Genomic DNA, 26330 nt, shown 5'->3' with positions numbered 1-26330 from the left:
CTTAAAAAGAGATCATTCCAAATTTTGAAAACAAAAGGGATCTTAAGGGTAATTGGTCCTCAAATATTTTACAAGCCACAGATGCCATCCTTTAAACAAAGTATCCCATGAAAGTCAATGTACAGGATCAAAGCAGGGATGCTTTTTTGTAAGAGGTGCTACTGGGGGTTGAACCTTGGGCCTTGAACATGCTAAGAATGCATTCTGCCACTGAGCAATGCCCCAAATCACAGAGCCTCTTCTTTCAGGGCATAATAGGCCACAGGCATCCCCATTTGCCCAGCAGCCCTGTTCCCTCAAATGTCTTTCAAGTGACTTCATACAGCAGGTCAAAAACTAAAGTCTATATTTACAGAAGGGAGACTGAAGCCCGACTGATCAGTGAATCATTCAATTAGTTCATGGAAGATAATGAGAATGGAGTCTGTCTTGGGCTTCTCTGTCTAATGATGAGCTGGGTGCTGAGCAGAGATCCCAACCTGTGGGTATCTGCCACCCTTCCCCATCTCCCTCTTAGGATCGTGTGAAAACAACCACTCCTAGGTTCTGTCAATCAAGTCTTGAAAACTGCTTATGGTGAAAATAAAAGACCAGTTGATATTTGTCCTTAAAATAGGGAATAACCAAAAGTTTCTGAAACCACACTGTCTTACTTTCAAGATAATCATCTGTTAAACTTCCCTGAAAACTCCCAAAGGTGAGTTGGTGCCACTGGAATGTGCAGTTGCTGATATATTGAGGAGAATTTGTTTTGGAAGTATTTTCCTTTGTTTGCACCAGAATTCAGAAATGTGTAGACGCTTGTGTTTTTATTATGTTTGGATACTGTCAGCTGAATTTTCAAAAGCTTCACTAGCAGAAGCATCTAGATTTTTCTAAATTGAGACTCTGGGTCAACAGTGTGATTTTAGAAAACAACCCAACCCTGTTATTGTGTATGTTCTAGATCTGGACAGTGGTTCTCCAAGTGTGATCTCTGGATCACACCACTTGGGAACTGGCTGGAAATACAAAGACTCCAGTAGATCCCAGTCCTACTGGGTCAGGGTTTCTGGAGCCAGGGCTCAGGAATCTGGGTTTTAACATTTCCTCCAGGTGATGCTGATGCACGCTGAAGTTTCAGAACCACTGATGTAGAATAGTCACAGACCAAATATTTTTTGAGAAAGACACCAAAGAAATAAATAAGAGTTTGATGTATCCTTGAAAAGCAACCTTGGCAACCTATTCACACGGATTCTAGAAACACCATTAAAAAAAACAATTTCTAGAGCCCAGCTTTGGCCACACATTTTAAGTAGTATGTTGATGAATCTATTTTCTTTTTTTTTAAGAATATTTTTTACATGTTGATGGGCCTTTATTTTATTGATTTATTTTCATGTGGTGCTGAGAATCGAACCCCATGCCTGACACATGCTAGGCAAGTGCTCTACCACTGAGCCACAACCCCAGCCCGAGGAATCTATTTTCTTTCAAAATGTGGAGCAAAGAGAGGCCTGCTTCAGTTTAGCTGTCTATTAAAAACTTAGGAATGCTGGGGTTGTGGCTCAGTGGTAGAGCACTTGCCTAGCATGTGTCAGGCACTGGGTTCGATTCTTAGCATCTCATATAATTAAAAATTAAAATAAAGTTTAAAAAAAAAACAACCTCAGGAGCTCTGTTCTGGAGGTTTGATTACCTAGACAGCATGGTGAACACAGGGTAAATTTGTGAGAACAGTCACAAACAGTGATTTTACATACATTGTAATATTTTCCAAATAGGATTCAAAGTCAATGATTCCCCCTAGCCACACCCAAAGATAAATCACTTTTCCAAGTGAAACCATAGGAATTGGGCATGAATCTGAACTGAGGGTCAAAACCTTGTTGATTTGCTATAAGTAAATATCCAAAGAGTTGTGAACTAAAGTCATTGATCTGGCCAGTTGACAAAATGTGAATTCTACTCTTCCTTCTCATCTGATGATCTCAGTGGACAGAGAACAAGAAGTTCCAGCATCCAGCTGGCCAACTCCTTAGGGGCTATTTAAGCTTGAGTTCTCCAAAAGCAGATCCCAAGGCAAAGTTTGGACACAGGCCATTTGTTTGGGAGGTGATTCCAGGAAGCACAAGAGCAGAAGAGTAAGTGACAAGTAGAAAGAAACAAAGAAACCAAGGAGGGTGTATTAATGAGCAGGTTACATTTGTGTACAACAGGGCTCAGTCCTGCTGGGGATCCTTTAAGAAGCCATATGGAACTCTCCACTGGATTTTCACTGTTGAAGCAACTGGAAAACTTACCCACTCACTCCTGTCCCTCAATGGCTGAGGTTCACTCCTCAGGGTTAACACAGCCAGCATTTCTGCATTGTGCCTGGGTGAGTCATCCACCTTTCCATAGCCAGAGAGATGCAGGAAGCCATCAGTGTGCTCAGCATGTCTCAGTGGCAGCTGGGGTGGCCCAGAAAAGATGAACAGGGCACCAACATCAAGAGCTAAAGGGCCATCTTTAACCTACAGCACCCTGCCTTTGTGACTATCTTCTGAGTGACACAGGTCCCCTGACTATTCTTAGAAAGTAGAGAATGAGTCATGAATAAAAAAGATGCCATTTACACCTGCCATGAGTGGGCTTGGGGCTCTCAAGTCATTTAACCTCAAGGGTGAATTTCTTCATGGACAAAAAGAAGGGGTTGGACTGCATCGTTTCTAGGGGTCAAACCTACCCACCAAAAATGAAAGACCGTTCCAAGCCTTCCACAAGCCAGCACCAGGACCTCCCCAGTGCTGTCATTGCACTCTGTGTTCATGATTTCTATTCTATGTAAGCACCTCCTGCATTTTTCTTCAGTTGAACTCATTTTTGCTTGGACTTATTTGAAAGGGGAACTTTCTTAATCTCATTTGCTATAAGAAAAAATTAATCATAAAAAATTCATGACTATAAAAAAAATTACCCTCCAAGCCCCATCTAAAATCATCTCTTAATCCACCAGGGTTATGCATTCCACACTTTGGAGAAAACTAAGCTGGCTTCTGTCACCATCAAGTGCTCTGTGATAACCCTAACTGAAGATGGCTCATCACCATGTGACATGCAAGACAATGTCCTCTGATTCCCACTCTGCATGTAGACATACTTCCACTCTGATGATGGTGGGGATTGTTTTTGTTCCCATTTCACAGATGAGGAAGATGAGGCTCAGAGAAATAAGGCAATTTACCTCCAGTTCACAGATACTAAGCAGTACTGTAAGGAGCCTATTAAAAGTCTACACTCCTCTTTTAGATGGCATGAATCAATTGCGGGCAGGAAGGTCTTACCCTAAACTCAAGGAATAATCACATCAACTCCTGCACTGGCACTCACTTTCATTCTGGATAGCATCTTTACTCATAATATTCTCATGAGGTGATACTTAAAATGTATACTTAAAAAGTCATAATCTAGATAAACACATTACAGCTGTTTTCCTTGGGTGGTGAAATGATGGCATCCCTTTTCCTTATTTTTCACTATTTATACAGCCTCACTTTTTTTTTTTTAACTGAGAATATGTACTGCTTTTGAAATAAGAGGAAAATGAAAGAAGGTTTTTAAATCCACTGTCACTTTCCACCAATGGTAAAAAGAAGGACTCTGTTCTTTCTCTTTAAGGCATGCCAAGATGGCATGTATGACCATTTTAAAATCCAGAGAAAGGCCCAATTTCACTAAGGACAAATTCTCACACAGAAGCACATGGTGGTGTTAGAGAAGGGGCTTAGGAGGGCCTGAAGTGGCACCAAAGTGAAGGGTGTTAAGTTTCTCAGTCCTTGCAAGCAATGGCTTATGGACAAGATGGAGGCCCAACTTGGGAGCCTGGAATTACCACCAAAACAAGAATGGGATGAGCTACAGGTGTTAGCAGAATATCTGGGATGCTGGATTCTACTAAGATGAAACCCCTCAACTCTAAGTTACAGCTAACAATGGGGCCATCACTCCCAAGCCAGTCTTGGAGACTGTGTATTCAGGGACTTCCTGGAGCACATTCTTACTGCCATTGTTGTGTTTATATCAAGGGTGCTCCTATGTCATCCCATTTGGCCTGAAATGGTTCCAGGTGATAACTATTAACCTGTGTAACTACTGATGGTGCCTTTTTTCACACAGGTGTCCTGGTTTGGACAATGAGCTATACTCTTACTCAGAGAAGGTGCACCATAGGCAGGTAACATTGGCAAAGCAAAATTTGGCTTCTCCAGATTATAGTTCTGGTTTTCCAACCAACTGGCAGGATAATCCTTGACAACAGAGGTTGGACACACTAGGAAATGAACTTAACTCTGAACTTAACTCTTGAACTTAACTCTGACTGAAGTTGTATGTGAAGAAGAATTCTAAGGCCTACCTGGGCACAGCAGGGAAGAGTTTGGTGTTCTGTCAGCAATTAGGATGAGGTTATAGGCACAGAAGGAGTGGGAAATGGCAGCCCATGTCCTCTGAATAAGCAACCCATCAATTAAGTCTCCCTAGGTCCTTCCACTCTGATATTTGAGCTCTAAAATGATCAGAAAAGGACAATGCATAAAGCTATTTGTCATCCTGGTTTGTCCAACTCTTTTTGTCCAGTGTTATTCTGCTATTTAGTAGTAGAGTTTTCCTGGCTAAGCAGAAAATCCAATCAATCAGGTTGATAATGAAGGATTGGAAGAAGGAAAATGTCCCTGCAAAGAACGACTTCATACAACCTCTACAGGAAGGTTTCCAGAAAGAAACCTAGAATCCATGGTATCCCCGACGTGGTGACTTTTCCTGCTCCAAGAAAAGAAGGAATATCAAGGAAATTTCTTTGTTCGCTTCTGTTTTTTCCTGTGGAATAGCAATCTTAAGACTCAGTTAACACAGCAGAGTTGTCATTTTGTCCAAGTAACCACTGCAAGTTCTTTCCTAAATCTGCTATTTGGGGTCAGTTTATCTGAACAGTGAAACACAGCTGGTTATTGTATTGCTGGCACATGTCAAAAGCCTAGTGCTATGGTGTGGACATGACTTGAATGTGTCCCCCAAGAGTTCACGTGTTAGGAGGGTGGTTCCGGTGTGATGATGTTGACATGGTAGGATCTTCAAGAGGTGGGGCATTCTGGAAAGTCATTACTGGCCCCTCCTCTGACTCTGGCTTCCTGTCTTGCCATGTGATCTCTCCTCACACACACTTCCACCATGATGTCATCCACCATGAGGTAACTGAGCCAGGGGGACCCTCACCAGGTCTAGTGCCATGCAACTTGGACTTTCAACCTACAAAGTTGTAAGGTAAATAAATATCTTTTCTTTACAAATTACTCAGCCTGAGCTATTTCACAAGGTTAATGGAAAAGAAACTAATGCACCTAGTATACAGATAAGCTTCATTGTCTATGTTTCTCTCCTGAGACTGTGTATCCTATAGTAGCATAGTGCGTGTTCATGCATGAGTGAGTTCATTCACAAAGACCCAGTTGATATTAAGAAGTCATGGAAGAGAATGACAGCAAAAGAAACAGGTAAATCCTAGAATAACACCAAAAGGAGGTACATGAAACAATTTGCTTCTAACATTTCATTCAGTACTGGAATTAAGCTATTTAAACCCAAAGCTGCATTCAACTCACCTTGTTAAGCCGTTCAAGCATTTCTTTTAGCACCAGTTGACATTCACACTCATTTTCATACCTGAAAATGGGACACACAAGCAAGAGTTGGACCATTCCTATCATTTCATGTGTAGATCACACAGTCAGCATAAAGTTCTATCTGAGATAATACCACACCCTCTCCTCTAAGAAGTTACTTTTAATCTTAAAGAAGTAGCTAATTCTGCATTTCCTTGTCCACTGCTTCCCAAAGCTGTTCACATTACAGCACATGTAGAAAGTGGTAACATTTGCACACTGCATGAGATAACTGGAATAGATAAAAGGAACAGGAGTCTTCCAACCTAGAGGCCCAAACTGCCCTCAACCATCTCCCACCCAGTCACTCTGAGGATAAAGGGTTTAAATCTTGGCACACCCAAGAGCAGCAGCAGCAGCGAGACAGAGAGGCCACCTGCCACAGACTACAACAAACACCATCAACCTCACGTGGATTTCGTATACTATTTTATTCATTGACGTGTCAATTTTTCTAGATTGTGCCATTTAATGCTCATAACACCTGAAAAAGAGTGATTATTGCTAACTCTGTGTGAAAGATTAGGAAACCAAGGCTGAGAAAGTTGTCCAATCTCTTAGGTAGATGCTGCTAGCACTTTACCCTCATTCTCATCCTCACTCCTATCATGCAAAGATCTCTAGGAAACTACATTTTCCAACCTTCCTTGAAGTTATGCATGGGCCATGTGACTAAATCCTGCCCAACAGGGTGGAAGGGTTGTGTGACAACTTTCAGGTATAAGCAATGGGGTAGGTATGTTCTTTGCCTCTTTGCCAGCATCCACTTGTCTATCCTACAGCCTGGGATGTGACTGCTCCCTTCTTCCTCCTCCTCCTCCTCTTCCTCTTCTTCTTCCTTTTCCTCTACTGCTTCTTCTTTTTTCTAAAGTCCTGGGAGTTGAATCCAGGCCCTTGCACATGCTAGGCAAGTGCTCCACCACTGCACTACATCCCCAACCCTTTTAAAATTTTAGTTTGAGAAAGAGTCTTGCTAAGCTTCCAAAGTTGGCTCCAACCTGCAGTTCTCCTGCCTCAGCCTCCCAAGTCACTGGCATTATGGGTGTGCACCATCGCACCCAGCCGACTGCTGTCTTCTTGAAGGCACACAGAGCCTTCTGGGTTTCAAACACTGTAGAGTGCCATTCTGAATTGCTCACCCATACTTTGCCCAAGAGAAAAAGAAACTTCCATCTTGAGTAAACCAATGTTGTATATTTGTTGTTACTGATGTTTGATGGTAAAATATATATAACATAAAATTCACCATCTTAACCACTTTTAAGTGCACAGTTAAGTGATATTAAATACATTCATGATATAGTACAACCATTTCCATAACTATTTTCATAACTCTTTTCATCTTGCAAGACTGTAACTCTGTACCCATTAAATAATAACTTCTCAACTAACATTCACTTTCTGTCTCTATGAATTTGACTACTATAACTACTTCATGTAAATGGAATCATATGGTGTATGTCTTTTTTGCAACTGGCTTATTTCACTTAATATGATTTAATTAAGGCTTATCTATGTGGTAGCATGTGTCAAAATTTCCCGCCTTTTAAAAGCTGAATGATTTTCCAGTCTATGTACATACTATATTTGCTTATCTATTCATCTGTCAATGGACACATGGGTTGCTTCCACATTTTAATGACTGTGAATAATGTTGCTAGGAACATGAGTGTATAAATCTCTCTTCCTGCTGTCAATTCTTTTGAGTGTACACTGACAAGTGGAATTGCTGCATCACATGGTGATTCTGGTTTTCAGTTTTTGAGAAACTGCCATACTGTTTTCCATAATGGCTGTACCACTGCACATTCCTACCAACAGAGCACAAGTGTTCCAATGCCTCCTCACCCTTGCAAATGCTCGTTATTTTCTGTCTTCGTGATAGTAGTGATCCTAATGGATGTGAAGTGGACCTATGTCACTTCAAATGTCATTTTGGAGTTTATGTCATTTCAGTTGAAACCAATTCTAATTCACACTGAGCCAAGCCTACAAGCAGATCTTTCTCTGCCCTTGCACTCCCATGCCATGGGTTCAAGCTAAGTGTTTCACAGAAATAGCACGTGTTGGAGAGCCACACTACTGTGTTCTCAAAACTAAAAGTCCTAACTGGGAATATGTACATTCTGCACACATTCCCAATTTTAAGGTCATCTGAGAAGCTCAGCTATAACTCATGTTAGACACCTTTCAACAAGGTTTACATTTCACATCAGGATGTCGCATGTAACCATTCCTTTTGTGTGTTGCTCTAATAGAGTCAGAAATAATTTTTTAAATGGGTAATTAGGTTTGAGAATAAAACTGTTAACAAAATCTAATATCTTCATTGCTTTTTCCTGAAACAGTAAAGAGTTTCTTTAGCTTAAAAATGTTTGATAATCAATATAATAACATAATCTCAGAGGTAATTTTCATGCTGTAAAAACCAGTTTAGATATTATATAAATGAGAAACTTCATTACACAAAATTCATGATAAGAATTCATATAATCATATAAGTGATTTCACAAAGTGAAAACAAATACTTACACTTTCATTAACTTGATAGTTTTATATAGATTATTTTTGGTACTCAGCAATTTGGAGAATTGACTCTATTCATCATTGGATTTTGGTAGTTGTATTTGTTTTTATTATTCTTGTTTCATTAGTCTTTGACATTATAGAAACTTGATTTTGAAATTAGTCAAGTATCAGGTGGGCTGATACTTGTGGCTCAGTGGTAGAGCACTCACCTAGCAAGTGTGAGGCACTGGGTTCAATCCTCAGCACCACATAAAAATAAATAAATAAAATAAAGTTATAACAAAACAAACACAAAAAAGTATCAAGTAAAGAACATGCCTAACACTGCCATGGGGCAACATACACTCGTCCCCCTTTCTGCATGACTTTCCCCCTCTTTTGGCAAGCATCAACTCATCTCTGGAATGTAAAATGGAACTTGGGGTGTGTGCATGTGTGTAAGCACACAGCCAGGACTATATATGAGTTTGATTTTTTTATCATGATTTTTAAATCCTGCTATCCCAATCAAAAACATCAAACCTCTCAAGGGGGCAATGGCATGAAATTACATAATAGAAATTTAAAAATTAATCACAGAGTCTGAAGAAACTGTTTCATAATGGGCATCTAACTCACAACCAAGTGAAATCAAGATGAGGAAATCAACACGGCCACTCCCCAGTGAGGACTCACAGGAGCTGCCATGACTTCCCAGCCAGATCACAGTTGACACTTGGTCCACACCCAATTATAGCCATCTGGGGTTTCAGGGTGCCTGACAGCCCATAGAGCTGTCCTGGATGTCTGAGCTGCAAAATATTATGAATATATTTAATATCACTGAACTGTACACTTAAAAAGGTGAAGATGATAAATTGCATGTTACATGTATTTTACCACCAAAAAAAAAAAAAAAAAGTGACATTGTTCCAAGATAGAAGTTTGTATTTCCCTCATGTAAGGTCTGGGAACAATGTAGTGTGATGCTCTACAGTATCTAAGACCCAGAAGGCTCCGCATGGCTTTCAAGAAAGCAGCATCCTTCCAGGCTGTACTTCCCTTTGCCTCAGAGAATGAGCTTCATCTGAATAAGGTACCATCTCTGGACCTCATCTTACAGGAGTCTGAAGGATTCTCCAAGACATGGGGTCCGGGAAGATTTTAGGACCAGAGCAAGAAAATGTAAGTTCAAGTTCTGTCACCCTACCAGCCCTCTTCAAGCCTCAGTTTCCCCATGAAGGGTACTAACAGGTGGATTCTTTGGTCTCTTCTTGCAAATTTGTTTTTATGCGTTGAAACCAAAAATAGAGGGAATTGAATCAATGAATATGATTTGATAAATATGTTTGGTACACAATGTTGAATAACCTGCCAAGATTTGGGTTGAGAAAGTAGAATTCAAATAGAGCAGGCTTGAGAAAATTCTTCTGGTTACTCTCTACCAAGGGCTCCCAAACTTGAGCATTAGCTGGAATTACCAACGGAGATCATTAAAAATGAAAATTCTTGGGCCCCACCTGAGATCCAGGGTAGGGTCTAGACATCTATATTTAAAAAATTCATTTATAAAATTTTTGAAGGGATAAATCTCTTACATGGTTAAACAACTTTTATTAATAGATGTTATATTAAAGTCTCTCCCCCATTTCTGCCTCCCAGTTGCCCAGTTCCTAACCAATGTCATGAAGAAAATGGGGGTGTCCAGAAATTCTTCTCTTTTTATGCATGCAGAAAAATCTCCACCCCTCCTGTCTTTAAAATAATAAATGGTAATGATACTATTCTTCTATTCTTTATTTTTTTTTTACCACTGAATAGTATTCCACTGTATGGATAAAGCACAATTTCATAACCTCTTATTAATGGGCATTTAGATGAATTCCAAGTTTTTTTCTAATGCAGACCATGCAGCAATAAACATCTTTGCAGGTGTGCCATTTCATACCTGCTGGAGTATATCCTAGAATAAATTCCTTAAAGTGCCTACTAAGTCAAAAAGCATACATCTTTCCATAACTTAGAAAGATGGTGACAATTCTGAGTATATAAGTGATACCAACACATAATTCCACTTATGGGAAAGGAAAAACCATGCCTTGGAAAAGGACTTCTTAAACTTCAATGTTTAACTTCTTGGTCAATGGGGATCTTGTTAAAACAGATTATGATTCTGGTGCTTTGTGGTGGGCCTGAGTCTACACTGCTAGCAAACTTCCTGGTGATGCTGCTGCTGCTGGTCCAGGGATCTTGTTTGAGTAGCAAGATCCTAGAAGACACTTGAAACATCATTTCCCTGTGCCAGCTACCATACCATGAAAGCAATTGGACTTAGTCTATGAAAGACCTGATTCCAGTTCACTAGCTCTGAGACCTTGTCCTAGATTTCTACATGTTCTGATCCTCAGCCTTTTCTGTAAAATGAGGCAGTAAAGATAAGGCTGTGAGGATTAAATAACATTGATGTATCTGAAAAACACTGCTGAGTGAAAAAAGCCAGACATACAAAAGTATATATTGTTACAAAATCCTAGAACAAGCAAAATTAATCTATGGTGATAGAATAGTGGACGCCACTGTTTTGGGAATGAGAACTGCCTAACAATAAAAGAGCAGGGGTTAGGGAACTCTCTAGGGTAATGGAAATTCTTTCTCATTTTGGTAGTTTCACAGGCAGGTACATATGCACTGTTGTCAAAATTCATTGAGCTACGCATTTATAATCTATGCATTTTAAGTAAATTTAAAATGCATGTAAAATACTTTGTAAATTTAAAAATACATGACAAGTAAACGGTATCAACCATTTGTGTAAACTGTAAAGTGCCATCAAAAACAGAAATCAGGGGACACCTAAAAGGGATTACCTAAGAAATTAAAACTCCTATCTAGTTGCTCAATGGAAATGTATCCAGCTAGGGAAAAAATGGCAATTCATTATTATTTTTGACCTTTTTCAATTGTACTTCTATGAATATTTTAATACATCGTTTTTAATTTCTGAAGAAAAAAAAAGAATAGAAATCAGACTTAAGGAAAAGCGCCACCTGTGTACTTTCTGCAGAGATGGCGTCATTGGTGGCGGGGAGGAGATTAAAGTCGGTTCCCCACCCCTTAATGGCATCGATCTCCCTGACCCGCACCGCCGGAGCACCCACGCCCTGCTTGGGTTTCCCCCCACAGTCGCCGCTTACTTGCTCCGGAACTCGTCGAGCGCGCGCTGCGCCTCTGCGCCCTGGCGCTCCAGCCGAGAGCGCTCGGCCGCCAGGTCCCGGGAGCGCTGGCGATTACCCTCGACGTAGCGGGCGAGGGCGTCCTCCGGGCCGGTCAGCTCGCCCAGGCGCTGGAAGGTGTCCAGCTGCCGCCGGAGGCCGGCATGGCGCTGCTCGAGCGCGCGGGCCCGTTGGATGTGGGCGGCCACGCGCTCGCCCAGTCCTTGCAGCGCCGCCAGGCTCGGCGCCCCGATCCTGCCCTCCTCGGCCGGGCGCTCGGGCTCAGCGGCGCGCGGCGCCTCGTCGGCGCGCTCATACTGCTCCTGGCGGGCCTGGAAGACGTAGCTGCGGCGGTACATGGTTCCTCTGCGAGCGAGAGGGCCAAGCCGGCTCTCCAGGAGGCCGGTGGCCGAGCCAGCAGCCTGCTAAATAAACATCGGAGGCCCCCGGCTTGCCGCTGGGACGTTCCAGAGCTGATCAGCAGTTGAGCTCTACTCGGTGCCCGGGCGCGGGACAATAAAAGAGCAGCAGCCCGCTTTTTGAGCTGGATTAGCGACCCATACAACTCTGGGGTTGGAAGGTTAAATTGGGCAATGAGGTTTTTGTTCTGTGATTGTGAAGGCCTGTTGCTTTATGATTGAATGGAGGGTCAGGGGGACAAGAGAGGCATGACGTCCTTTTGATTGGTTCCACTGAGAATTGGGAAGGCAACCCAAGGCAAGCTTATTAAACTTAATTCCCTCAAGATCGAGGCCTGGCGCTTTGTCTCCTCTTTCTACTCTCAATTATAGCACTAAACAATAACATTTTTTTTTCTGATTACTTAAACAATTTCCTTCTATATTTATTGAGGAATCTTCTCTATCCCAGAGGTTTCTAACCATGGATGCAAATAAAATGGCATATCTCAGTCAGTGGGGAGGTGTAGTGCAGGTAATTTCTTACTAAATCTTGTGCATTTTGTGAAGAATCTACTCTTTGCACAATGTCTCAGGACATGGGCCTGCGATGTAATTATGTCACATTACTTCAGTGGATTTTTGACATACTCAAGTAGAAGAAACAAGTGGAACTTCACCCATGACATTGCTAATAGGTTCTTTGAACTAAAGAAAGATCCTTTCAAGCTAAAGATTTAACAAATTAGCCAACATTCAAGCAGACTTTTGCCTTGTATTTCATTTTAATTTTTATTATGGAAATAGCAGATTTTGATGACAAGCTTTTAATTAAATATACATACATATAACTTAATAGCTAGGCTTTGACCAATTTAAAAGTTGTGGTACTGAAAGAAATTAGTACCATTTGGTTAGAATGTTCTTGAATAGAAATATTTTGTCAGAGCTCCAGTGTAAAAAAATCATTATCAAAAGCCTCGTTTTCTTAAAAACAAGGATTAGCAGCACCATATAATTACCAACTACATGGATTGCACATAATTACACTACAAATTAAAGTCATAGTTATCAAAGAAAGAAAATTACATTGATCTTTGTTGAGTTTATTATTACTCCAAAAAGCCTGTAAAATCATTAATTTGGTCTGTAATAAAGCTATGTAAGATCCTAAACTGCTAGTGCTGTGGTTTTTGTTCTATTTTTCTTTCCATAAGCTACTTAAAAATAGATTTCATGGTCAAATTGAAGAAGGCCATATGAGTATTTTTGTAGGTATGCATATATCATGCTGATGGCATGGACTTTAGACTTCCTAGAGAGCAAAATTAAATTTGATAACAAAAATTATAAGCCGTTCATTTCCTTTGACAGCATGTATCAGTCTGATATTGTTACAGAACAAATTGCCCCCAAAACTATGTGTCACATAATAAGAAGTATTTATCTTTATGCTCCAGGCCTGCAGGTCAGCTGGATGATTCTCCTTCCAGATATGGGTCTTCTGATCAGCTGAGGCAGCTCTGTTCCAAACACCTCTTGTCCTTCTGAATTAGCAATGACAGAAGCACATGAGCAAGCTCATGCCAGGACTTTTTTTGCAACATGTCCATTGGTCAAAGGGAATTGCGGGGGTCATGGCCAAAGTCAAGAGTAAAGGCAGAGGCATGACTCACTGAGGCCTTGACAAGAATGTGGTGTATAGCCCTATAATACTGAATGAACAATCAGGAGAACTCAATCTACCCTACAGAGTAATCCCATTGGAGACATATTTACCCCAGAAATATAATAACAGAAAAAAAATCACCTCCATTTAATCCAGTGGAATAAACACCTAGAAAATATCCACCCAGAATTCATAATTTCAGAGAGTTAATTGTTGAACAATGTCAAGTGTCTGCCCTCAGGGTGCAGGAGACAAATCCATACCCAACTGATTAAAACACAAAAAATTCCAGAATGAGTTTTAAAGTAGAGATTTTAACAAAATTCTGTGGTTGTATCAAAGAAAAAGCAGTGAGTAGTGAGTGGGTAGGTGGACAACTCAGAGAAACAGAGAACAGCGTAAATGAGAAGATGTGGGAGGAACTGATTTCAGAAACAGCACAGTGAACACTAGGCTCCTGCACAGAGTGAGGCTGACTCAAGGGGTGCATAACAACAGGATCCCAAAAGCAAAGGTCACAAGGAGAACTGGCCTTCCAACTAGCTGCACACTACATCGGATATGAACATTATCACCATTCTTCCCAACCCCCACCAAGAAATGGCAGCCTGGCAATTTTTTTTTTTTTTAAAAAGATTACATCTCTACAGAAGAATGGGAGAAAAATCTTAGTGGACAAGATATGTCAACAAGCTTTCAGAAAGCTGAATAGATATAGGTCCATGGTAACTGACGGCCGAGTATAGAAAACAAAAACCTAAGAGACTGCAGAAGGGAACAGGAACAAAAACTGCTGGTTCTTGCCAGAGAATCTGAGAAAAGCTCAGGATTTAGATGCATTGATATTTTAGAAGGTGGGGTGTGAAGCAGAGCTGAAAAAAACAGAGGGTTGACTGAGCACCTGGACAAGAACCAATTCAATCCTTTAGATCCCCTTCTTCATTCCTGCACAACAGCAATTGAGCAACTACCCAAGCCTTATTGTGACAGGTCACCTGGAAGGTATTCTGCAGTGAAATTGAATGGGAGAGGTCCTGAGTTCAGGATCACCAGACACAGCCAAGGGCAGGGATGAGGCCAAATATTAAAGTAAAGCAATTAAGAAAGCAGATGCATAGTGAAGGTGAGGCACAGCTGTACCTTCCCCACTACTCAATTACCAGCCCACTTCCCAGCATGCTGGTCGCCTGGTATGTCTTTCTCCAGGCAAGAGATTTGGCATCATTCTCTTGAGTAACTGAATGACTTTCAGAGAAAAGCTCTCCAGCAACTTCTGAATTTGGAAATGTTTACTGCTTGGCTTTTGGTTCCAACATGGAATATGGTTGTGTGGTCTGGGAGAACTCAGACTGAAGCCATTGATCATCAAATCAAAACCCATTTTGTAATAAAATTTTACTTGTTACAGCATAGGGTTTTTAAAAAATCTCCCTTTTCCACTTCAATAGGTTTGAAACTTAAATTTTCCCCAAAAAGTATAGGTTCACCAAGATTTACATAATTTTCATTGTCCTGCACCAGGACAATGGTACTATCATGATATCCTGACCCCATCTATTTAAAGTATAAATATTTCTTATTAGAATTTTACTATAATTAGTAGGATTTTTTACCTCATGTGAGAAAAGATATTTAATTGATGAAATGTAAAAGTATGACAACCAAGCTAATCTATAGCTGGATCTCCCTTCTAATTGTTGTCTTAGTTTGAACTCCTTAAAACAGACCCTGAGACAAGGTCTGTGCAAATACAGTTGACCCTCCACATCAGCAAATTCTACATCCACAGGTTCAAACAACCACAGATGGAAAACACTCAGGAAAAAAAAAAATGTGTTTGCAGTAAACAGGTACAGACATTTTCCCCTGCCATTATTCCCTAAACAATTTAGGATAACACTTATGTATGTAGTATTTACATAGCATTGCAGATTAAACTACCTGGACATGATTTAAAGTATGAGGGAAGATGTGCAAAGGTTATATGCCAACACCATATTTGATGAAAAAGACTGGAACACACTTGGATTTTAGTATCTGAGGGGGTTTTGGAACCAATCTCCCATTGAAACCAAGGGATGAGTATAGTTTATTTGTGAGGTGATCCCAGGGAACATGGATAGGGAGGTGGAGAGGGAGATAGAGAAGGAAAAGCATGGCATGTGATCAAGCAAGCTACCATCTTGGGAAAACAGAGACTCTGGTAACACTATAAGTAGTCACCTGAGTGTTACACTACCCAGTTGGTGAAGGGGCCAGAGATTTACCCACAAACTCCCACGGTTTAAGGGCTGATCAAAGAGGCTGTTAAATTCCTTGCCACACTGTCTGTCAAAGGTGGGGACCAAATGGACTCTGGGTGGATTCCAAAGGCCAAAAGAAGTCGGGACAGAAAGAAACAGCTCTTGGCAATGGGAAGATACCAAAAGTGATAGGTATCTTCCAGCACAGATGGAAATGACCAGCACAGATGGAAATGGTCAAAGATTGCTATCGATAGATTATTGTATACACCACCACCACACACACACACACACACACAAATTTGAATATAAATACCTAATCCACACAATGTGATGGTACCAGGGGGTGCGGCTGTTGAGAACTGATTAGGTCTTAGAACAAAGCCTTCATGGATGGAATTAGTGCCCTTCTAAAAGAAGCCCAAAGAAGAAGTCCAAGGAAGCTTGTTGGCCCCTTCTACCATGGAGGGGACACAATGAGAAGACTGCAATTAGTGGATCAGGAAGCAGGCCCTCTGCAGTGCCTTAATCTTAAAACATCTCAGACTCCAGAAATGTGAGAAATACATTTCTGTTGTCTAAAGCCACCCAGACCATTGTGTTTTGTTTTAGCTCGTGGTATATGACCATCTAAGGTCAACTATGATCTTTGCTCCACATCCTCTTTAGTCCAACATCCAGGCTATTGGAGCAGCCACTACCTGGACCACTGCTGATCATCTTAAAGAAAAGGCATGGAGTGGCATTTAAAATTTCCTCACAATCACACTGAATTGGCCAAAGCTAGTCATATTGTGGCCCCACCTAATTTCAAGTACATTGAAAATGCAATCCTGCCACATGCCTACAAGAAGTCAGAGTGAGCATATTTGTCAAAAACCCCAAAACTCCATTGCTGGTGGGAGAGTATTCAATAAAAATAGCAATCATATGCATGAGGAAGAAATCATTGGTGAATGAATTTGTTAATTCAAAAGCATGTTTGTAGACAGTGGTTCCATAGGGCTTGATGAATGGTCAGCTATAGGAGAGTTCCCTAAATACAGCTGAATGGTACTAGTGTGGGGGTACTGGTGGAAAATGGATGTTGTTAAAATTGGAAAGGCTCAAGTTTAAACTCTGGTTCTATCACTTTGGTAAGTGAATTAATCAATATGGTCCCAGTATGGGCACTGGTAAAAGGAAATAATCACTTTCAAAAATAAAGGGTCACCATTTCTGTGATTTCCCAGTTTGCCTAAGACAGAATATATTTTTACCCTTTATCTTGGGCACAATTACAGGAAGGACTCTCTTTCACTCTTTTTTCTGGTCTGATAACCTGAATGTATACCCTGAATCTAATCATAAGAAAATATCCAGATAAACCCTAAATAAGAAACATTCTACTAATAAGAGACAGGGGATGGCATTCTTTAAAAATGTTATATATCATAAAAGACAAAGAGAAGTTTGGGAAGTATTCCAGATTAAAGGAGATTAGAGACAGGGCATTTAAATGCAGATCCTAATCTGGATCCTGTACTGGAGGAGAAAAAAACAATGCTACAAAGGTCATTGCTCGGGTTCATTGACAAAATTGAAATACAGACAGTAGATCATATCAAATAATTGTGTTAGCCAGATAGAATTACCCAAAGCAAGCCACACAGCCCCACCTAACCTCAAGTATGCTGGGAAATGCAATCCCTCCAAGTGCCATATTCAATGTTAAATTTACTGGCTTGCAACTATGCCACAGTTAATATGAAATACTACCCTCATTCTTAGAAAATATACTCTCAACTATCTAGAGGAAATAACTTATAATGTGTGCAATTTATTTTCAAATGATTCTGAAAGAAATGACATGTAAACATAAGTACATATCCAAAATATTCAGGCAAAAGAGGGGAATCTAGATAAAGGGTATATGGGAGTTGTTTGTACTATTCTTGCAATTTTTCCTAGAAAGTTTCAAATTATTTGTGAAAAGTATAATCACCTTGTACATAGCAAACAGGAAAGAGAACTGCTTTTTTAAAATAATGGGCAAGTAAATATTATTTGCTTTATTTTTTAGCCTTATATATACATACAACAGCAGAGAGGGAAAGGGATCCAGAACAGTCTAGCAAGCTGCAGTAACAATAGTAGTGAATGGTTTTTATCTATTATTCAATTTGAATATACTGTTACAAATGAAAATATCTGTAACAAACATAAAGGGAAGCAGAAAACCAAATACCAGATACATGGTGATTGTAGGCAGATAAATCAGAAATTAATGAAATATATCACTTCTCTCTTTTTTTTTGTTTTCCAATTAAAGTTGCCCAAAGATAGAAGAGACTTTAATTTTTTAAAGACATGGTCTTGCAATGTTACGTAGGCTGGCCCCAAACTCCCGGGATCATGCTAGACCCTCTTGCTTCAGCCTCCTGAGTAACTAGGAACTATAGGTTAAATTTTTTAATTAACATTTTTTTCCTACTGAATAATTATTTTAAAAGCTGAGTAAAATCGGCTTAGATGGCTTGCCTTTTAATCAATATCAAAACTACTCTGGAGTTTTGAGCCACCCTTGTCAGTTAAAATAGATCCTGAATTTGCTCTAGGCTTTTAACATGTAACTCTGGTAAAACAAAGGGTAATGGAGAGATTCCATGGATTTCTGAGCTGAAGATTCACATCGGGTCTCTGATGTACACTAGTGGGCGGCTTTAAGAAAATGAGATAACCTGTTTTGTTTGTTTTTTTAAATGGTAAATTTGAGCTAAAGAATCCCAAGCTCTCCCTTCCTGCTCACTATGGGCTGAATTGTGTCCCTCCCAAATTCTCCTGTTGAAGTCCTGACACCTTGTATTTAGTAATAAGGTCTTTAAAGTAAAGTAACATCATTAGGATGTTAATATGATTGGTGCCATTATAAGAAGAGGAGATTAAGATTCAGACACACATGGAGGGAAGACCATGGGAAGACACAGAAGCCTGGAAGACACTAACCCTGCCAACACCTTGACCTTACACTAGAATCCTAGTCTCAGGACTCTGAGAAATAAATTTCTGTTGTTTAAGCCACTGCCTCTGTGGTACTTTAGTTATGCAGCCTTAGCAAACTCCTATACTGCACTAAATATTCTGATTCTGCCCCTTTTTGTGGCCCATCCTTTTCCTGGAACATACAGATGCCTGCCACAAGAGGGCCACGCTGCACTAAAATTGAACACCCTGCCCTAAGGTCCTGAGGGTAACTGCAGAGAGCAGAGGGGTCAGGCAGACCCACAGAAGCAAAACTTGTAGCCTTTCCAGCAAACTGGATCAACTCAAAAGGCAATTCAGCCATGGGAAGTCTCATTTTGAGTAAAGCAGCCAATAACCCAGGAATTAAAGGGCAGCCTCCTGACTCCCAGATCTCTGCACCATGTAGCCAGGGATCTCCATCAAGCCCTATAACTCATGCTCAGCACTACTGAAAGTGATGAGTTACCATGAAGGGTGACAATGGATGGAGATACACAGCCAGAAGCAGGGCTTTCTCTCCAACTTTCTGGAAAGTGAAACCCAGGATTCAAAAGAAAGTGGGCACTGAGCATCCAACCTGCTTTGCTCAGGGTTTAGTACAGAAACTAAAGCAAGAAGAGACCCTGGTGACACACCAGAATTTGTGTGACCAGGGTTGGTTCTTTCACAGACTCCAACAAAAGCAGTACAGTTAAATACAATGCATGATGCTGAACTTAATTCTAGTCTGGAAAAAAGAAAAGTCACAAGTGATATTATTACAATAATTGATGGAATTTAAATATGGAATGCAGATTAAGTAATAATACTGAAACAGTTAAATGCTTGATTCAGATCATTGTATTATGACATGGAAGAAAATCACCTTGTTCTTAGAAAATACACACTGGTTTAGAGATGATGATGTATGTTTAACTTATTCTCAATGGTTCACATATAATCTACACTTATATAAATAAATACATAATGCTAAGTTCAATGAGGCATGCCCCAAATTCTAGCAATTCGGGAGGCTGAGTAAGGAGGATGGCAAGTTCAAGGTCACTCTCAGCAACTTGGCAAGACCTGTCTCAAAATAAAACATAAAGAGGGCAGGCAATGAAACTCAGTAGTAGAGGGCTCCTGGGTTAAACCCCTGGTACCACAAATACACATATATATGCATACATACACAGAATACACATACATACACAGAATAATAAAACAAATAGAGCAAAATGTAAAATAATCAGTGGATTTGGGTAAACGATATGGAGAATATAAGAGTTTCTTGTCCTTTTCCTGCAACTTTTCCATAATTTTAAAATTATAACAAAAGAAAACATTGCATCCTCCAATCCTAAACACAATGTAAACTGTCCTGATAACAGATTTCTTTCTTTCTTTCCCAGCATTGGGGATTGAACCCAGGGCCTCTCACATGCTAGACAGGTACTCTCTTATTGAGTTATATCCCTAGCTCTTTTTAATTTTTTTTTACTTTGAGACAGGGTCTTTCTAAATTGCCCAAGCTGGCCTGGAACTTTTAATCCACCTAACTTAGCCTCTCTAGTAGCCAGGATTTCAAAAATACATCATCCTGCTGAAGTGATAAACATTAACAGACACTCCCTCTTGCCACAGGCACTTAATCACTGAGCCATATCCACAGCCATTTTTAATTTTCATTTTGAGACAGGGTCTCACTTCATTATTCGGGGTCTCACTAATTTGCTGAGGCTATCTTTGAACTTGCAATCCTGCTTCAGCCTCCCAAGTCACTGGAGTTAGTCATGTGTCACTGCGCCCCAGCCAGATACTTCTTAATGAGAACAAGAAAATGCAAAAATCCTCCTTTGACTCACTGGATGGTCATGGTCTCAGCAACTAACATTTCATTGACAACTATGGTAGGAGTTTAACACCTACATAATGATGTTGATGGGATTCTGAGACACATCTGGACTTGCCTTCCCTGCACATAGACAATGGAACACAAGCCTTTATGACCCACCATCATACAAACTCACTCTGGTTATGCATGAAAAGTGGCCCTACCCATGACTTCTGGGATGCAAAAATGAGTCATTGTCCTAGCAGGCACCATCCTCATGACCGAGAATGGAGAATCTCTTTTACAATTATAATTTCTACGGACATAAATCTAGCCACGTTCTTCTCTTTAAGATATCATTAAACAGACCTACTACTACTCTAATGTTGGGTCAGCCTACATCTGAACCATAGCCTTTTTCCTTCTGGGAATAGATGTCAAGCGGTTTGATGTATAAGCCACAGATGGCCAGCTGGCATGCCCACACTGCCCTAAAAAAAGGATGTTCTGAACTCCGCTTTGCACCAGTTAAGAAATGGATCCCACAGAACTGGACAAACACAACATGAAGGCATTTCTCATGGAAATTTACTCATAGATTTATTGGGATATCCATTGTTTGTATAGGTTCAGGTCTACTTGTCCTATGCTATTAACAGACACTGAGTAAACTATTTCAGAAGAGAACATATTTTGTCTTCCAAAGTTTACCAACTTCTCAGGTTTGACCCAAAATTGGGAGGGATGATATCCCAAGCTATTTTATCAACCATTTTAAAATTCTGCACATGGTTTAAAAGAATGTTAAGGGATATAAGACTGTATATTTTAAGCCCTAACCTTCAATTTTCAGACCTAAACTCCATGAAAGGTTTTTATTTATTTGGTACCAGGAATTGAACATTTAACTACTGAGCCACATCCCCAGCCCTTTTTGTATTTCATTTAGAAACAGGGTCTCATTAATTTGCTTAGGGCCTCACTAAGTCACTAAGGCTGGCTTTGAACTTGTGATCCTTCTGCCTCAGCCTCCTGAGTCACTGGGATTACAGGCATGCACCACCATGCCCAGCCCATGAAAAGTTTTCTAATGAAATTTCTAACAATAGTTGAATTACAAAATATTACCATTGTTTGCCAGGGTTTGGTCATATATATTCCAACCACCTAACTTTTTAGGCTCATTTGGAAAGAAGTTATACGTGATTTACTGCCCTCCTAGTCTATGCTCTAGCAGGTTGATTCCTATTGATTACCACTCCTTCATTTATTTAAAAATATTATCATCCGATTTTTCTTCTCACCAGCCAGTCACCATCCTTTTTTCTATTAGCTCATCACTTTTGGATTGGATACCAACATGTTCCTTACTCCTTTGTATCTCCCACCCAATCCTTCATGCATATTAATGTATTCAAATAGATGATTGGAGAGGCTTCAGTTCTGTTCCCACAGGAACTCAAGTTCCCACAGGCCAAGACACCCTTCGGGTTAAAGCTTTACCTCTCCACCAACTTGATAGACTTGCACATAGGATTATTCTTTGTAGTCTACTGGACTACAGTTCTTTGAAGGCAGGATGCAGTCATTCTCCAATGGCCATCCTCTACCTAAAGATCCCCCAAACACCATCAATCCATTCTTCTCCATGCCATTTTAAATCCCCCAAAGGTTGGCCCTTCCAGATTGCATTACCTGCCTCCCAAACCTTCTGGCTTCCTATAGGGTTTAGCAAGTGGGGATCACTGGCAGGAAATAAGGAAGACTCCCTCTTGCTTCCCTTTCCCTCTGAGCATATCTATTCCAAGATTCTCTCCTCTTGTACCTTTGGGCTAAAGGATAGTAATGACTTCCTACTATTGCAATTTCCTAGGTACTTTACCATGCTTTATTGATTCCTTGGACCCTTCCCTTATCTAGAAACTGCCCCTTCATTAAATTCTCTTCCAATAAACCTCCATCGTGCCATTTATTTCCCATTAGATACATAGGAAACCTGAGAAATACATTATCTCATTCATTAATCTAGCAAACTTTCCAACACAAAGCAGGAACTTGATCAAATGCATTAAAAGATGAATTAATCTTCAGTAGAAATTCAGAATGAAAAATAATATTGTGGAATGTTGGGAGATTTGTTTTGAATCTTTTAAGTGAAAAGCTGGATACCATGTACCCAAAGATGAAGTCCTACAAAGGCTGTCATCAGCGGCTTGGGAAGGCTGGACCTCTCACTCCACATTTGCTGATGTGCTTCTTCAAAGGGCAGAGTCAAATTTAGTAGCAGCCCCAGATTGAAATTTATTTCTCTCTCTACTATGATAGCTAGGTTTATGTCATCTTTCATCCTTAGAGGAAATATACAGGAACAGAACAAAAATACATTCATTAGGAAACTGTAGTCCAGTAAGAATAATCCTAACAGTGCACCATTCAGCAGAATGACCACAGTTACAAAACACATGAAAAGGAAAAAAATAATTCCTTGGAAAAGAGCTTTCTATTTTGAAAAGATGGCGGGGCAGGGGGCTAGAGATGTCCTTATATGATAGATAATGAAGACACTTCTCAACATCCTCAAAGGTTGTGGCTTTTCAGATGTAAGCCTAAAACAAAATCTGTGCTGAAGGGTGGCATCCAAGAGGACTCTGCTTGCTTTTGTTGTTGTTCTACAGTCAGTCTTTGCTGAACATTGCGGTCTAATCCCCAGCCACAGAACTGTGAGTGGTCCTTGTCTCTAAAAATGTCTTTGGACTGTCCTCAGTGACCCTAATTGTTATGCTTGGCAAGGAAAATTACAGGGATATTTTGGAACAAATTCTCTCAGGGCACATTATTTTTCCATGGTAACCTAAGGTTTGGGGTGCAAAGGCATGCATGTGTCCCCCAGAAGTTCATGTACTAGAATCTTAATTCCTCCATGTGGCAATGTTTAGAGGTGGGGGCCTCATGAGATGTATATATGTTATGCAGTGGGGGGCCCCCATGAACAGATTAATGCTTTTATCTTGGAAATGGGCTGTCACTGGATTTTGGCACTCTTTTCTCTCTTCAATGTGTGCCCATTTGTTTTGTTTTCCACTATGAGAAGCAGCATGAGTCCTTCACCAGAAGCTGAACTGAAGCCAGCACTATGCAACTGAACTTCCCAGCCTCAAGACTATGAGCTAAAGCTTGGGACTCAATAGTGGAGCATGTGCTTAGCATGTAAAAGGCCCTGAGTTTAATCACCAGAACTCCTTCCAACCAAAAAATTCCCAAAACAAACAAACAAAAAGACCAAGTAATAAGCCAAACAATAAGACAAAATAACCTCTATTCTTTATAAATCATCCTGTCTCAGATATTGTGCTATAGCAACAGAAAATAAACTAAGAAATCAAGTAACACACTGGATCTAAAAGTGCCACTCTGTCAGAGTTTGCTACATGTTGTCCTAGTAAACGCTACAATAAGTCCCAGGATAATACAGAGCCAAAAACTAGTGGTCCTAAGCCTGCATTTAGAGCACTATTTGGCTGAATCTCCTGCAGTGTTATTCTTGAGCCTATTAGGAGCTCAGGAGAGCCAGTTATTAAACTTTCAGGAATTTTGCCAATCTGGTTGATACCTACTAAAATCAACCACAGTGAAAGTATTTACACCACAGGAATTGACAATCACTGCAGATTAGAACATTTCACTCCTGGAAAATCAACTGTCAAACATTTGCTGATATCCCACTACTTGTGAAATAATACCCTCTCTCTGGTGGCTACCACTCTCTGGTATTCTACCACTGAACTACATTCCCAATGCTTTTTAGTTTTTATTTTGAGACAGGGTCTTGCTAAATTGACAAGGCTGGCCTCAACTTGCAATCCTCCTGCCTCAGCCTCCTAAGTAGCAGAGGTTGCAAGCATATGCTACTATGCCTGGCATGGAAGAAACTTTTGAGGTTCTTTGCTCAGTCTCTGAGAGCTCAAAGAAGAGTCATCTTGAGCATATTATTTAAAATGGTGCCCTAACTTCAAATGCTCAGTTTTTAAAAATCAGACTAAAATTAGAGACTATTGCCTGACAACGTGGTTTGTTTTTATTTCAAGTTGGCTGGAGAAGTTTCTGAAAATTAATTTATGACAAATTGCCTTATAAAGTTAAAATGCCTTCCAAAATTTTATGGGGCAATTTCAAAACCTGGAGAAGTCAGCCAGTTAACTGAGTGTATCTCTATAAAGAGAGAAATAGATTTATCTCAAAAATAGTTTCAGCCAAGCTGGAGGAATTTGTCTCTATTTTAGTGGAATGGCAGGCAGCAAACTCTGGCTAATCTCAAGATTTTTTTTCCCTGAAATAATGGCTGATCATGGGCTGTGTTGTTTTTGGCCAAGGCTTCTATCAAAACAAAAGTTTTGTAACTGCAATGACCTAACTTGGGAAACAATCTTATAACATTTTCTAGGAACCACAAAACATTTGTTTTATTCTTTCTGAAAAACAACAGTAGAGGGAAGAAGACTTCATAAGATTTTGCCTTGTAACAAAGAAAAACGGTGACAAGGTTAGCAGCTTGAAGACTGCAATTCAAATAAGGGTCAACGAGAGCCTGTGATATGTTGTATTCCAAATCAGAAATGAACATGTCTTACTTGGCATCACAACAGCTAAAATCCTGCATCTATTCAATTGGTTATTGGGGCATAAATGGTGACCTTCATTTATCATGTAATAAATTTTAAGCTGGGAGGCATATGGTTTTGACAAAAAAAAAAAACAGCAGGAACAGTGGTTAGCTGCAAAAACACACTTATATTTTAGAAGAATCAGAAGAAAAGAAACACTGCTGAACTTCTTGATGTGGTTGGAAAGAGAAAAGCTTCTTGAATGTGGCTCAGATTTCAGTGGGATGAGTGCAGACAACGCAAGTTATGCAACATTATGATTGATGACAGATTACAAAAAAAATTTATTAGCTCTTCTATCAGCAAAATCCATTAGTAATATGTTCTCAAAAGCCTATTAAATATGTACCAGTGAAGATATTTGAAGTAACTTGATATGTTGTGTCAGAGGACATATGGTGATCAAAAGCATGGGCACTTGAGTTGAATAGTCCAGGTTTAAATCCTTCATGATCCATGAGCTGTGTGACCTCAGACAAGATACTTAACCTGGCTAAGCCTCACGTGCCTCCTATAAACTGGAAATGACAGTAATGTCTAAATGATAGTTGTGAGGATTAAATGATGTGTTTAGAGTGGTATGTCTGGCACATAGTAAGTGCCTGATAAATATTAGCTGTTATTTTTTGCATGTGGCTTGATTTATGTTAGAACACTTATCTTAGTGTGGAGTCCTCCAGAAGCTGACCCTTAGAACTAGAGTAAAAATTTGGTATTTGAGACGTGCTTCCAGACTCCAGGAGAGGGTTGGGGAAGCAAAGCCTGGGAGGAAAGATAGCCAGTATTGGGACTATGGCCACAATGACCACTGCTGGCCATCGGAGCTCAATTAAGCTCTGGGAGAGAAAGCAAAACAGAAATAACTCGGCCAAGGGCTGTGGAAGCAACAATACCAACTCCCTGTCCATCACTGATGAAGGGCTACTCCTGAGAGCAGAATACTTACACGACAGAAAAGGCTAGGTGGTTCAGAGGAAGCAGCTCTCAGGGTCAGGAGATGAATACTGAGGAAATATGGGAGGAATATCAGCAATAACTAACTGATAGAGCCCTGCATCACTGTTTTCAGATAATTAGCTGAAATTCCTTCATATAATGTGCCATATAGCAATGACCACGTATATTACAACAATCCCTTGAGA

At 40.1% G+C, this 26330-nt stretch overlaps 1 protein-coding gene across 3 annotated transcripts in view; it reads right to left on the bottom strand.

The window, feature by feature from the left end:
* Window positions 1-11760, bottom strand: part of Bfsp1 (beaded filament structural protein 1) — a 35235-nt gene extending 23475 nt beyond the window's left edge. For all 3 annotated transcript variants that reach the window (XM_076848934.1, XM_076848933.1, XM_076848935.1), the window contains exons 1-2: window positions 11384-11760; window positions 5622-5682 (exon numbers count right to left, since the gene is read on the bottom strand). In XM_076848934.1, the coding sequence (XP_076705049.1) occupies window positions 5622-5682; window positions 11384-11760 (438 nt within the window). The remainder of the gene's footprint in view (window positions 1-5621; window positions 5683-11383) is intronic.
* Window positions 11761-26330: the final 14570 nt, after the last annotated feature.

The sequence above is a fragment of the Callospermophilus lateralis genome, chromosome 3, assembly GCF_048772815.1.
Source record: "Callospermophilus lateralis isolate mCalLat2 chromosome 3, mCalLat2.hap1, whole genome shotgun sequence".
NCBI classification, from domain to species: domain Eukaryota; kingdom Metazoa; phylum Chordata; class Mammalia; order Rodentia; family Sciuridae; genus Callospermophilus; species Callospermophilus lateralis.
This window is presented reverse-complemented; position numbering and strand designations above follow the sequence as displayed.